The sequence below is a fragment of the Arachis duranensis genome, chromosome 8 (genome assembly GCF_000817695.3).
Source record: "Arachis duranensis cultivar V14167 chromosome 8, aradu.V14167.gnm2.J7QH, whole genome shotgun sequence".
NCBI lineage: Eukaryota > Viridiplantae > Streptophyta > Magnoliopsida > Fabales > Fabaceae > Arachis > Arachis duranensis.
In genome coordinates this window covers 31240654-31254620 of record NC_029779.3, presented here as the reverse complement: position 1 = coordinate 31254620, position 13967 = coordinate 31240654, and the positions used below count along the sequence as shown (strand labels likewise).

The 13967-nt window shown below is 36.1% G+C and overlaps 3 protein-coding genes across 3 annotated transcripts; all 3 read left to right on the top strand.

The window, feature by feature from the left end:
• Positions 1-530: 530 nt before the first annotated feature.
• LOC107461696 (transcription factor RAX2-like) lies at positions 531-1248 on the top strand (the record flags this gene model as incomplete). Its single annotated transcript, XM_016080241.3, has 3 exons — positions 531-721; positions 798-927; positions 1116-1248. Coding segments are annotated over exons 1-3 (399 nt in total), but the record flags the coding sequence as incomplete, so codon positions are not given.
• Positions 1249-1262: 14 nt separating this feature from the next.
• Positions 1263-2082, top strand: LOC107461760 (uncharacterized). The gene has a single exon (XM_016080323.3). It carries the CDS (start codon positions 1281-1283, stop codon positions 1797-1799), a length of 519 nt encoding a protein of 172 aa, XP_015935809.3. The 5' UTR covers positions 1263-1280; the 3' UTR covers positions 1800-2082.
• A 6399-nt stretch (positions 2083-8481) lies between these two features.
• Positions 8482-9153, top strand: LOC107461695 (uncharacterized). The gene has a single exon (XM_016080240.1). It carries the CDS (start codon positions 8482-8484, stop codon positions 9151-9153), a length of 672 nt encoding a protein of 223 aa, XP_015935726.1.
• Positions 9154-13967: the final 4814 nt, after the last annotated feature.

Genomic DNA, 13967 nt, shown 5'->3' with positions numbered 1-13967 from the left:
ATAACTCATAATATAAGCATTTATATATAAATGATTCACAGTTAATTTCTTGAGCAATGCTAGGTGACCAAAAAGGTTTTAGTTCATTTTAAATATTAAAGATTAAATTCTAACTTTTAATAGAATAAAAATATTAAAATATTAGTTAATATTGATAAAAAAATATTAATTTACTAACATTTTTCTTAAAATACATCCTCGTATAATTTATTCAGATATGCTAAATTATTTAATAATTTTATATAAAGATAATTTTATATGAGTGATGATATAGGTATTATATGGGTATATGATTTAAGAGAAATATTTTTTATAAAATTAAATTTAGATTTAGTGCAGTGTACTTACTTTAGACTTTAGTGTATTTGGATTAAATAAGACGACTTAAAAGCACGCATGTGTAGTGGAAAATTAAATTAAACCGTGTAATAAAAAATGAATTAAACGTCTTGTCGATGCTGAGAAATTTGTTTATAATAATTTTTTCTAAGTGTTGAAAAACTAGGGTCTCTTATTATAAGTGAGAAGCAGCAGTAGGCAGAGAAGTTTGAGTTTGAAATTTGGATCGTGAAAAAGAGAAGAGAAATGGGAAGAGCTCCTTGCTGTGACAAGGCAAATGTGAAGAGAGGGCCATGGTCACCTGAAGAAGACACAAAGCTGAAAGAGTACATAGACAAGCATGGAACTGGTGGAAACTGGATCGCTCTTCCTCACAAAGCTGGTAATAGTAACATACATGAACCTCTTTTGTCCCTAGCTAGCTACATAATTAAGATGGTTTATTTTTTTATATGTAGGTCTAAAGAGGTGTGGAAAAAGTTGTAGATTGAGATGGCTTAACTATTTGAGGCCTAACATTAAGCATGGTGAATTCTCCGACGAGGAAGACAGAATAATCTGCAGTCTTTATGCTAATATTGGAAGCAGGTATATACTTATATTCTCCATCATATCCATGTATCTAAAAGAGGTAAAATGAAAAGAGATCTTTGCCTTCTTTCACTTGCACTTGCATGTATCTATCTATCATGCCAAATAAAGTTTATTAGATCTACCTATAGCTCTATCTCTATCTCTATCTCCCTCCACAATTAGATAGTTTTTTGAATTTGCAGATGGTCAATTATAGCAGCACAGTTGCCAGGAAGGACTGACAATGATATCAAGAACTATTGGAACACCAAGCTCAAGAAGAAGCTCATGGCTTTGCTTCCGACTCATCATCATAATCAACAAAACCCACCACCATTCATACTACTACTACTACTACTCCACCAAGCATGTCTTTCACTACTACTGCTCCTCCTCCTTCAACTAGTACTAATTATTATAATTACAATACCACCATTGCAACATCAGCAATAATGTCCAGTCTCCCTTTCTACCAAAACCAACAACAAGAGCAGCAGCAAGCATTGATGAGCCCCATGCAACAGTATTACCCTATGTTTGGGAGTGAAGGGAGTTGCAGTTCATCTGATGGGAGCTGTAGCCATGGTGGGAGGGAGATGAAGAAAGAAGAAATGGGGTTTCATCATCATCACATGTTTCATCATCATGAAGAGCAGCAGCAGCAGCCTATGGTGGTTGATGATGATGGTATTAATAATAATAACCAGTGGACAGAGAAGCTAGACAAGTGGCTGTTCCAAACGGCAAACCCATTGGACTATGATTTAGAGGTGATTAAACAACTTGTTATTAGCAGCAGCGGCAATGATGGGTTGTTCAGTGTTGATGAAAACAAGACCGTACAAGAGAGCAAGCCCATCATCTACAATTACAAGTACTCTGACTGATGATGAGTAGTGTAGTAGGCTAGGGAAGATGAACAACAAAAACAAAGGACTCATGAGGTTGCTTTTGGGGTTTTGTGTTGTGTTTCAATGAACTCACATTCATTATTGCATTGTGAATTCTGAGTTGTGACCGTACATGGTAATGTCTTCTTTATATTTTCTGCACTACTCATTATTATTAGCTTACATTTTCATTTTTATTTTTTTTGTAACTATTTCATCCCCATCCATTAGCTAGAGACATTTATATGTTCTTATTGTTGTTATCTAAGAAAAATGTTAATGCCTCATTTTGATTTATTAGAATTTTATCATCATCAAGACAAATTATTAGTCCATAGCTTTTCCTGCTTTTGTTGTTTTCCACTTTTTATATTTGTATGTCTTTCAGCCTCAATTACTAACCCAAGAAATGGGACTTTCTTTTAGTGTGATTGGTATTGTTTTGATTCTTTAATTATTTTTTTGAATGGATAAATAATAAAAATTAGATTGATCTTATAAGTTTTATAAATTTATTTGAACACTTGTTTTCATTAAATCTTCTCATTTTTCAAGAAATTGGATTGAAAATAAAATATTTTATGTATTAAAAGAGAAAGATTTGGAGAAGTTATTTTATTTTATATAATTATTTTAAATATAATAATTTATTTTCAATTCATTTCGAATCAAATTAATTTTTATTATTTATTCCAAATACAATTTGTCTTAAACTATAGTGAAATATATTTTTTTAAAAATATTAAATGACCAACATTTTTAGTTAAATAAAAAGAGAATTGGCCAGGATTAACAAATGTAAGACAAATGAAAAAAAATGTTGAGTACCCTATTTTAATAAAAAAAAAGTTTGTTTTTAAGTATAAAACTCATGTCTTCTAAATTATAAACATAAAATTTCACATTAATACGATTTAAAATAAACTACTTAATTACATTTTTAATTTAAAAATTGCACAAATAACTTGTACAATTCAAACTGCTAAATTTTAAAAATGCCATTATTTAAAAAGTTAAAAATATAAATTTATTAATTGTTATACAAATATAAGGATAATGGATTTATTACGAAAAAAAATAATTCAGTACACATTAAATAAGGTTATTATCCACTTAAACTCCATACACATACACATATAAATAACGGTATTTTTTATATTAAAAAAGAAAAAGAAAAAGAAAAAGAAAATTGCTATGCGAGTCGTTTCTTTTATTTGATGAGAGGAGGGAGAGTCCCCTTTGGGAACCCAAATAACTCTGATAAGGCTCCAAAATTCCATGATCGTTAAAGAGACTTTTGTCAGAGTAGTTCATGTTGCAGAATAATGCTGATAATTATAAAAACTCCACCACACATAGCAGCTAAGTCAGAGACTTAAATTATTATTCAGAAAAATTAATATAATATGTTATTTATTTTCTCTCTATATATATTTCTTATTTAGAAACAACTATATTAAATTATTTATACACTTTTTGTTGAGAATGAGATATATATGAGTTATTATCTGACGAGTTCGTAACGTGTCAACTGTTTAACTCTCTGTTTGCAGATCTGCATCACTAAACTATACCCTGAAATTTTATCAGCACGCATTATAGATTATGGAATTTAAATGTTTATTATCCAATGTCCTTTCTGATGAAATAAATGTAAGGGTGAATGAAAAGGCCAGTGTGGCCCAGTGATATGAACATCATGACATATTAAATTATAAAGTCCCACTTTAATTAATTTCTTCATATTTAATAAAGTAAGTTGTGTAATTATTCAAAAAGTATTAGTTGTCAACAACAAAGAAGTAGGAGTAACACTTGGAAATTTGCATTGCCGCATACCCACTTTCATAATACCATCCTATACAAGATACTATTTACATTTTAAAAATCTAATACAATAAACATCAACCCAAATTATTTTTTATATTGGGGCTAGAAATGATATTTTTTAGGATGATAAATTATAAAGATGTTATTTTTAAACATGAAATGTTTTTATTTAAAATGTAAAAATTAAATTTTTTTATTTTTTTTGAGAACAAAAATTGAATCATTTGATTTGTTAGAAATAAAAATTAGATCCTCTAATTTATAAATTTTATTTTAAAAAATTACAACAAACAAATTAGACCATCCGATTTGATATTAAAAAAATTTGAAAAATCATCTTGCAAATAAAATAATCGGTAAGTCCGATTACTGATGTCAAAATAAAAATACATGCACAACTAATAAAATTAAATTGTACACATTTCTCTTTCATAATAAAAATTTTTAACCTAAACATCAAACCTGAAAATTTTTTAATATTAAATTTTTACGAGTGAATTTTTTAAAAATGACTCAAATAATGTTATATATTATTGTAGGTCTTTACAAAATATCAATAATATTTTTTTATAATTAAAAAATATGTATACAAAACGTCTTTTTATAATTAAAAAATGATTTTTTTTTTACAAAATGTCCAATATTTTATGTTATTACTATAATAGTATAAATATTAAAATAATTAAATATTTTATGTTAAAATTATCTGTATGTAAAAAAAATTAGCCTTAAACCTGTATTGAAGATATATAAATTCATTGTTTGTTACTGTTTTCCTGTCACAAAATAATTTGCTTAATTTAAGGTCTAAACCATTGAGCAGGGGTGGGATTCTCATAATTGGCCGGTGTCAGACCTATAGAACAGTCATCAGCATAAATAGATTATTACTGTGTCACACTTTCTTTCAACTTGTTAATGAAGTATTCTGATCTCTACGCATAAAATAATAATTGAAGCTTTCGCTAGCTGCTTAATTAATTAATTAAGTAATTAGATATATTGAGAAGTTGGTTTGACTTGTCACGGTGAGAAGGAAAAGCAATAAGTTATGAAGATGATTATTCTCGGGACTGGTTGCTTGCACCTCTCAGATCAGAAGAACCTTGTCTCTTCTGATGATTACTACACCGGAGATAGAAGACAAGTTTTATAGTCTGCATACACTGTTCATACTTGAGATTGCACATCAACAAAACTTTGTATTGTCAAAACAAATTCTTTTCTACTGTTTTCATACAATGATATCCTCTCCATCAAATTAATTACAGATACATTTTATAATGTCACTTTAATTATTTTCTAATCATAAAAATTTATTTAAGAATGAACAAATTAATTTTATCATAATTACAGATACATTTTATCATAGTTCTTGTGTTAGAACTTAGAAGAGCTTCAAGGACTATATATATATATGTGCTAGTTCCGATGTCGAGTCAATGCCAAATAAGATCCTTATAAGGTTTCATAATTCACATCTTAGAGGAGAGAGAGCTTGGTTGATTGAATTACTTTACGTCATGTTAGCATTCTTTTTTAAGGTTTTTTTTTCTCATCATGGATTTGGGCCAATCACTATATATTTGGGTCATGGTAACACCAAACTCGAAAAGGGCCAATGTGTGGATTTAGGCCTGTAGGTAAAGGCCCGTTATGATCCAATAGAGTGGAACAAAAATGTTCTTTTTTTTACCACTTAATAAGCTCTAGCAGTTGAAGTGGAAAACTGCTCAAGTTCTAATCTTTCGGCTATCAAAAACCACCGTATGAGAGGCGGCTTTGTAAGGGAGGTCACTCCCGTTCCCAAGAGCCAACTAGAAATGCCAAAAAAGTAAGAAAAGAAAGCTTGGGACAATAGTTTACAGGAGACACATTCTTGGTGCCCAGAGAAGAGGACTGGATGATAGGAGATGTTGAAGTTCCAGAACAGATAAGCATGACGAAAAAATCGTTTTGTGAGGCTTTTGGGGGGTAAGCCTATGGAGATGGAAGAAGATGACTCCTTTTCCTCCTCTCAGGAAGATTTTGACGAGTCAGATGAAGAAGGTGGAAAAGAGAAGCAGCGAGTCCACTGTTAGAAACAAGGTACTAAATTAGAGAAATTATGGTATATTATTGAGTGTGTTCAAGTTGTCTATTCAAGTTGTCTATTCAAATTATTTAGAATGATACAATATAAAAGGGTATTTATAGGTGCTAAGAGAATCGTAATAATAAAGACATAATAATATTCTATAATAAATATTCAGATATACTAAATAATATTAATTGATCTTAATTGATCCTAATTATATTCTTCCTAATTATATTCTAACATCCACCCTCAAACTCAAGTGACAACTTGAGTTTGAAACTTATTTAAAACAACCAAATAAAGAGAAAAAAGAAAAAAATGCATAAACTCTCTAAAATGGGTGCAGACGGTACTGCCAGAAAGAAGTGCAGATGGAACTGCCGTCTGAAGGAAACACAGACGGAACTGCTGCTTGTCTGAAGGAAGCACAGACGGAACTGTCGCTTATCTGAAGGAAGTGCAGACGAAACTGCCACTTGTCTGAAGGAAGTGCTGAAGGAAGTGTAGACAGAACTGTCGGAAAAAAAACACAGACGTAACTGCCATAAGGAAACACAGCGAAACGCAGACGGAAAACGCAGACAGAACTGCCACGAGAGAACACAAACAGAATTGCCGAAAGATAGTGAAAACTATATGATTTCTTCCTTAGAATAGGTAAGCAGTGGATGACAATGGTGTTTGATTATTTGACTCGAAAAAATACAAGACAGAGAAAATATGCTAGTCGGTGAAGTGAAAAAGTATCAAAAGAGTGACAAAAAGGAAAGAAGAATGGTATAAAAAAATGCAAAAACTACGGTGATTTCACCGTAAGGAAAACAACCTATCCTCTTCAAGGAGGATACCATGACTCTGATACCATGTTAGAAACAAGAGACTAAATTGGAAAAATGATGGTATATTATTGAGTGTGTTCAAGTTATCTATACAAGTTGTCTATTCAAATTGTCTAGAATGATACAATATAAAAGTGTATATATAGGTGCTAAGAGAATCGTAATAATAAAGACGTAATATTCTATAATAAATATTCAGATATACTAAATAATACTAATTGATCTTAATTGATTCTAATTATATTCTTCCTAATTATATTCTAACATCAACGAAAAGGAAGGAGAGATGAAAATCCAGCAGCCAGAAATCACAGTAGAGAAAGTTGGAGGTATCTATAATTTCATTTTAAACGAATTGGCAATGAAGAACCTCCGCAACCCGTGGTGGGAGACGCTCATCGTGAAACTGATGGGGCGTCGAATATCCTTGCCAGCTCTGACTAGAAGACTGGAGGCAATGTGGAGTAGACAAGGCAGCATAGAAGTGATCGATTTAGGCAATAATTTTTTCATTGTCAAATTCTTTTCTAAGGAGGACCTGGATTTTGCGTTGACTGGAAGGCCATGGAAAATCATGGACCACTATCTCTCCATAAGATTTTGGAAGCCCGACTTTAATCAGTAGAAGGTGGAGATAGATAAGATTGCGGCGTGGGTGAGACTTCCCGGTTTAGCAATCGAGTATTATGAGGAACAGATGCTTAGACGAATCGGGAACATCATCGGTAGAACCCTTAGAGTAGACACCCACACGACAGAGAAATGCAGAGGCAAATTTGTGCGACTTTGTGTCGAGTTGGATCTCACTGAACCACTTGTAGCTCAATATGCCATCAATGGAGTCCGTTACTTAGTGGAGTATGAAGGAATTCATAACATATGCTTTGCATGCGGGATGGTCGGACATGAGAAGCAAAGATGCCCGAAAAAAGTTCAAAATGAGCCTCCTGGAAGCACTAAACAACAACATGCAAGGATGAATCAGGAAGGTGAAAGGGTGGAGAACCAACAAAGCAGGGAAGAAGACAGGGGTAAAAAGGAAAAATAAATTTCAGAGAAGGGCAAAGAAGTCCAGGAGGAACAAAGAGAAGCCTTTGGACCATGGATGATTGTCCAAAAAACTACACGCGGGAGGAAAACGGTAAAAGAAGGTGTAGGTCCAGTTAGTGGGGCGGATGGAGAGATAAGCAAAAATGGGAAGAAAGTGGTCAATGGTACGAGGTTCACTATTCTGAATGATGAGAATGCTACGAATGCCAATGATGTGCTATGGGGACCACAGGAGCAGAATATAGAAAGAATTTTTGCAAGAGTGAAACAACAAAAAAGATACTACCCAAGCACCTAATAGTTCAAAAAATAGCAAGGCCTCGCAAAATGACCCAACACTATCTAAAGCCCAAAAATCACAGGCTAACATAAACCAAAATAGACCCCAACAAGTAGAGAAAAGTCCAAACCAAAACCAAAAACCTACAAACGAGACATTTGTCTCCGCACTACCTCAGCCCCAAAAAGCGCAACCCAACCCAGATCAAGATAGACTAACACTGAACAAAAACCTTGGCCAAGAGACTCATGTCTCTCAGACATCAAAGACCCATCCTAACAAGAACAACACAAGCAACATATGTGCACAAGTCAGTAACCCCCAAAGTAATCCCAACACATTTGAGCACAACCTGAAGTTAGATATGGAGGACTCTTTTGTTCTAGAAACAGTTAACACAAATGAAGAGATGGAGTATAATAAAGAGCCAGAGCCTCCAGACCTCAATTCCGTCAATACAAAGTTGATGGTTGTAGCAGCGAAGAGGGTGGAGGAGCAACTACAACAAAATAAGTGTGTGGCTTTCCAATGTCAATCAGCTGGAGCTGGAAAACAAGCTAACCAAAATGGGGATGTGGATGATGCCCGAAATGGGGCGGAGAGATGAAATACTCCATGATGAGGAGAATCATGTTACCTGTTATATTTCTATATATGATAATTCTGACCTGGAATTACAGGGGAGCCGCCAGTGTGGCTTTTGGTCGCTCTCTAAAAGAACTGGTAAGAATTCATAATCCAAACCTTGTAGTCTTGCTAGAAACAAGATGCAGTGGGGATAATGCAAAAAATGTCATTAGTAAATTAGGTTTTCCTTTTTATCATATTGAGGAGGCATGTGGTTTCAGTGGAGGCATTTGGATCATTTGGAGGGATTCAGACCTTGCTATAGATTTTTTAGTCTCGAAGACACAATATGTTCACATGAGAATTCAAGAAGGCAACCATGCAAGCTGGATCTTCACGGCGATTTATGCTAGCCCTCAGGAAAGGGTTCGAAAGCAAACCTGGAGAGAGTTGCGTAATATTGCTACTAATATGGGAGAAGAGTGGTTGCTAGCTGGTGAATTTAATGAAATAATCCATCCTTTGGAGAAGAAAGGGGGAGGTCGTTCTGATGCTCATGCCTGTAGAAAATTTAGAAACTGGATTAACAACTGCTCACTGATGGACTTGAGATTTTGTGGCTCTAAATTTACCTGGAGGGGACCTAAGTGGGAAGGCTTAGAAAGAGTCTTCAAAAGGCTAGACAGAGCTTTATCAAATGCGTCGTGACGAATCAGGTTTCATGAAGCTAGAGTTGATGTGCTAACCCGCACCAACTCTGACCACCACCCTTTGCTTATCTCCTTGAGACCCCAAAATCGACACCTCATAGACAAGCCTTTCAGGATCGAAGCCATGTGGAGCCTCCATCCGGAGTATAAAAAAGTCATCAAAGAAGATTGGAAAGGAAGTGCTAATCTCGGATGCGCCCTGACTCATCTTTCTAGTTATCTGAAGAGTTGGAATAAGGAGACATTTGGCCATGTGAATAAACAAAAGAGAAGACTTTTGAATAGGATTGGGGGTATCCAGCGAGCACCATCTTATGGACACAACCCTTATCTTGACAAACTGGAGAAAGAATTAAGAAAGGAATTGGAAGCTGTCCTAGATAGAGAGAAGGTGTTCTAGATGCAAAAAGCTAGGGAGAATTGGATTGTGGACGGGGACCGTAATACAAAATACTTCTATACTAAAATAATCATAAGAAGAAGAAGGAACAAGATCACCAAAATGAGATCACAGGATGGTATATGGATAGAGGATCCAAATGCTTTAAAATCTTTAGCAGTGGATTTTTTCAAAAATTTATATCAAGAAGAACAAACAGAACCACACACACTCCTAACTCTTTGTTTCTATCTGCCCTTAGAAGCATATATTAGTAACAGCCTCAGCACCCCCCTAACATTATGGAAATTAAAAAAAGCTATATTTGGAATTGGGTCTTTGAAATCTCCTGGAGTAGACGGATTTCCAACTCTCTTTTACAAGGAAAATTGGGATACAATCCAATCTTCACTATATCAGCACATCACCCAAGCATGGAATAACCCAAGTAACATGGCTGATTACAACCATACTTTGATAGCTCTGATTCCAAAAGTCCAAAGTCCCAAATTCATCAACCAATTTCGCTCGATAGCTTTGTGCAATGTAAGTTATAAATGCATGACAAAAATCATTCTTGAAAGGCTGAAACCAGCTCTTGAAAACAGAATTTCACCCTATCAAGCAGGTTTTGTGCTGAAGCAAAAAATTCAAGATAATATATTGGTAGCAAAAGATGTGGATCATATCATGAAGAGGATGAAGGAAAAAAGAGGCTTTATGGCAACAAAATTTTATTTTGAAAAGGCATACGACAAGTTGCAATGGAGTTTTTTGGAGAGATGTTTAGAAGAATTTGATCTCCCTAGCTCTTTAACCAGGTTGATAATGAGTTGTGTAAGTACTGCTACTTATAACGTGCTATGGAATGGGGTTATGACTGAAACTTTCCACCCATCACGTGGCATTAGACAAGGCGATCCGATATCGCCTTATCTGTTCGTTATTGCCATGGAAAAGTTGTCACAACTCATAGAGGATCATGTTGAAACTAAAGTATGGAACCCAATTAGAGTTGGCAAAAACGGTCCACAAATATCACATTTACTCTTCGCAGATGACTTGCTAGTGTATGCAGAAGCTACTGTGGAGCAAATGAAGATCGTGAGCAAGGTGCTGGCCGAGTTCTGTGCATCCTCAAGATTGAAAATAAATTTAAGCAAAACTGCAATAGTTTTTTCTAAAAATGTGTCTGACGAAACCAGAAGGGCTATCACAAATCTAAGTAAGTATAGTGAAAATGCTTGCTTAGGGAGATATCTAGGGGCGATGCTCACTAACCATAGAAAGGGGAAGGACAAATTTAAGAATGTGTTAGAGAGGGTGCAAAATAAATTAAAAGGGTGGAAGTCACACTGTCTATCGCTAGCAGAAAGACTAACACTAGCAAAGTCAGTCCTGGGCACGATAGCGAACTTTGAGATGCAACACTCCAAGATCCCCATCGGAATATGTAAGGAGATTGAAAAAACTCAAAGAAAATTTATTTGGGGAGAAACTAGCAACCAAAGACGCATCCATCACATAAGCTGGGAAACTCTATGCCAACCGAAACAACAAGGAGGTATGGGATTTAAAAAGACTACAACTAGTTAATGAAGCTTTCATACTTAAAGTGATTTGGAGAATCTGCACCGACCCCACTACCCTATGGGTATAAGTCTTGAACAGCAAATATGGCCGAAATCAATTGGGATGGAGTGGAGCAATTTCTAAGAATACAGATTTTGCCTTCTGGAAAGAGCTGGTTAGAATATGGGGTGTTTTTAGTACTAATACTACTTGGGTAGTTAGAAATGGAAAATTAGTTAACTTCTGGAAGGAACCGTGGGCTGTAAAGGTAAAAGGCTTATTGAGAGAAGTAGCAAATAACCAAATTCCTGAAACCATATTAGAGAAGACTATTGCATAATTTGTGAAAGAGAAAGACACTTGGAACAGGGATATTTTACAAGGTTTTTTCGACCCAATGATGTGGAATAAAATTAATACAATTCGGCCTCCAAGAGAAGAAAATGGGGAAGATAGAGTAAATTGGAAATTGTCAACAGATGGAAAGTTCACAGTGGCATCAGCATACAAACTACTATCCAATCAAGAAAGAATAGGAATGGCTACTGTTCTGAGGGTTACCTGAAACTGTAGGTCGATCTCGGACGAGATCTTCTGTGTTGGTCGGAGCCGACGTGTCCGGCAGATGTACGGCGGTCGGAACTGATGTGTCCGATTTGTTGGACTTGGTGGTGGTGCTGATCCTGTGTTCCCAGAGGGTGGGGGGTACCTGCAAGGGACTCCGATGCTTAAGTTAGCAAGGGTATTAAGCAGGTATTGAGTAGAATCAGAGTATGAGTTATACCTGGGTGCTCCAGTGTATTTATAATGGTGAGATGTGACCTTCTATGGATAAGATAAGTTAGTTATCTTATCTTATCTTTATCTTTAAGTGAGGTCATCTTATCTTTAGGGGAACCGCCTTTATCTCTATGGGTTTGGGCTGCCCTTGGATTTGGGACGTGTTCCTCTATTTGGACCCTTTGTTTGGGCTTTCCTGTGATTTGGTCGAGATCTTTGAGAAGAGGTCGGGTTGTCCTGACCTGAAGAGGTCGGTCGCTTTGTCTGTAGAACATCTCGGGTCGAACAGCTCGACCCAGGGTATGAACAGTTCCCCTGCTTGAGCTCGGTCTTCTTTTTTGAGGCCGAGTCCTTGACTTCGGTCCTTCTTTGGTGAAGCCGAACTCAAGCATTTTGTCGATTCCTTTGTATCAGTTTTGAATGTAGAACGTTTCCTCTAGAAGACGCGCGCTTTTACAACGGCGCTTTTTGGGAACGTGCGAGGGTTTAATGCTTTTAATTTTGAGCATTAATTGCCCCGTTTCTCCTAGGCTCTTTACTTTGGATTTTGAAAAAACCTGAAAACAATTTCTCTCCTTTTGCTCTTTCGTAACTTCTTTTCTCAGTTTTCTCCACTCTTTGTTTTTGCACTTCTGTTTTCCTTGTGGTGCGGCGTCATTTGGCGTTGGAGCTTGGAGTCTTTGTGTTTCTTCCGGCGACATTGCTCTTGTTCATATTCCCAGATTTCGTCTTCCTCCTTTGTTTTTTTGTTGAAGCTCGCTTGTTCTTTCTAGGTTGGTAATAGCTTTTCTCGTCTTCTTCGTGGCTTTGTCTTTAATTTTGGTGGAGTTCTGGTTTTGCATGTTTGAAAGTTTGGATCTTTTGCAATCTTTTACTCGTTGCTGTGATATGCTTTTCTTATCTTCCTTCTTGTGGTTTTTCTTGGAATTTCTGTTGAGGCCTTCTGGGGTTTTACTGTTGCTTTCTGGTTGCTTTTGATACTGATAAAAGATCTGTACCTGTTTTTTGGAGATTGCTTCCTGTCTGATCTTTTTTCAAAAAAGGTTGCGTCTTTAATGGTCCCATGCTTTGTTGCTTTGGATCCAGAGGATGTGTTTTGGAAACCTTGCATTATTGCTGCCTCCAAAGGATGCCCCGGGACTTTGGTTTGAGTCTTGGGGTTTTCCTTTTCTTGCTTTTCATTGCCTCAGAAGCATTAACCGAGTTGTTTTCCCCTTTGTCCGAGATGTTTGTAGTAACCTCATTTTCTTTTCTTACTTGTAGGATTTAGTTGGCCCCATGTCTTCTCGCAATAACATTGTAGAGATGTCTTCCAGAGTTCCCGAGGGGATGTCCGATTGGCTGGACTCCCTTGTTTTGTTGTGTGTTTCCGTTGTGGACGCTGAATTTTGCACAGAGCTGAGGAAGCGTCATAGGATTTGTGGTGGCAATGCTCGCGAGGGGGATTACGAGCTTGTTGCTCCTGATTCTGATGAGAGGGTTTGCTTTCCGACTTCCATTGAGGGGGAGCGTACCTTCTTCTATGCCTATGAATACTTTTTCAGCCAGTTGAATGTTACTTTTCCTTTTACTGCTTTTGAAACCGACCTGTTGTGGTCGTGTAATATTGCTCCATCCCAGCTTCACCCCAATTCTTAGGGTTTTATTAAAATTTTCCAACTTCTCTGCCGTGAACTAGATGTAATACCTTCCCAGACTCTGTTTCTTTACTTGTTCGTTTCTACCAAGCCTGGCGGTTCTTCAAAAAAGAAAGCTTCTTGGGTTTCTTTCCAGTCCGCTCAGGGCCATAAAGTGTTTGCGATGTATGATGAGTCCTTTAAGGACTTCAAGAATTACTTCTTTAGAGTTCGAGCTGTTGAGGGGGCCCGCCCCTTTTTTCTTGATGAAAATGACGAGCCCTCCTTCCCTCTAGAGTGGAAGAGGGATGTAAGAGTGTCTCGATATACCTGGGAAATGCTGGATGATGTTGAACGCGCTTTTGTAGTTGTTCTTGAGGATCTCTGGGGGAAACCACCTCATCTTGATACAAAAAGATTTTTGAATGATCCGTCCTTGGTTCGGACTGCTTTGGGTATTTGCTT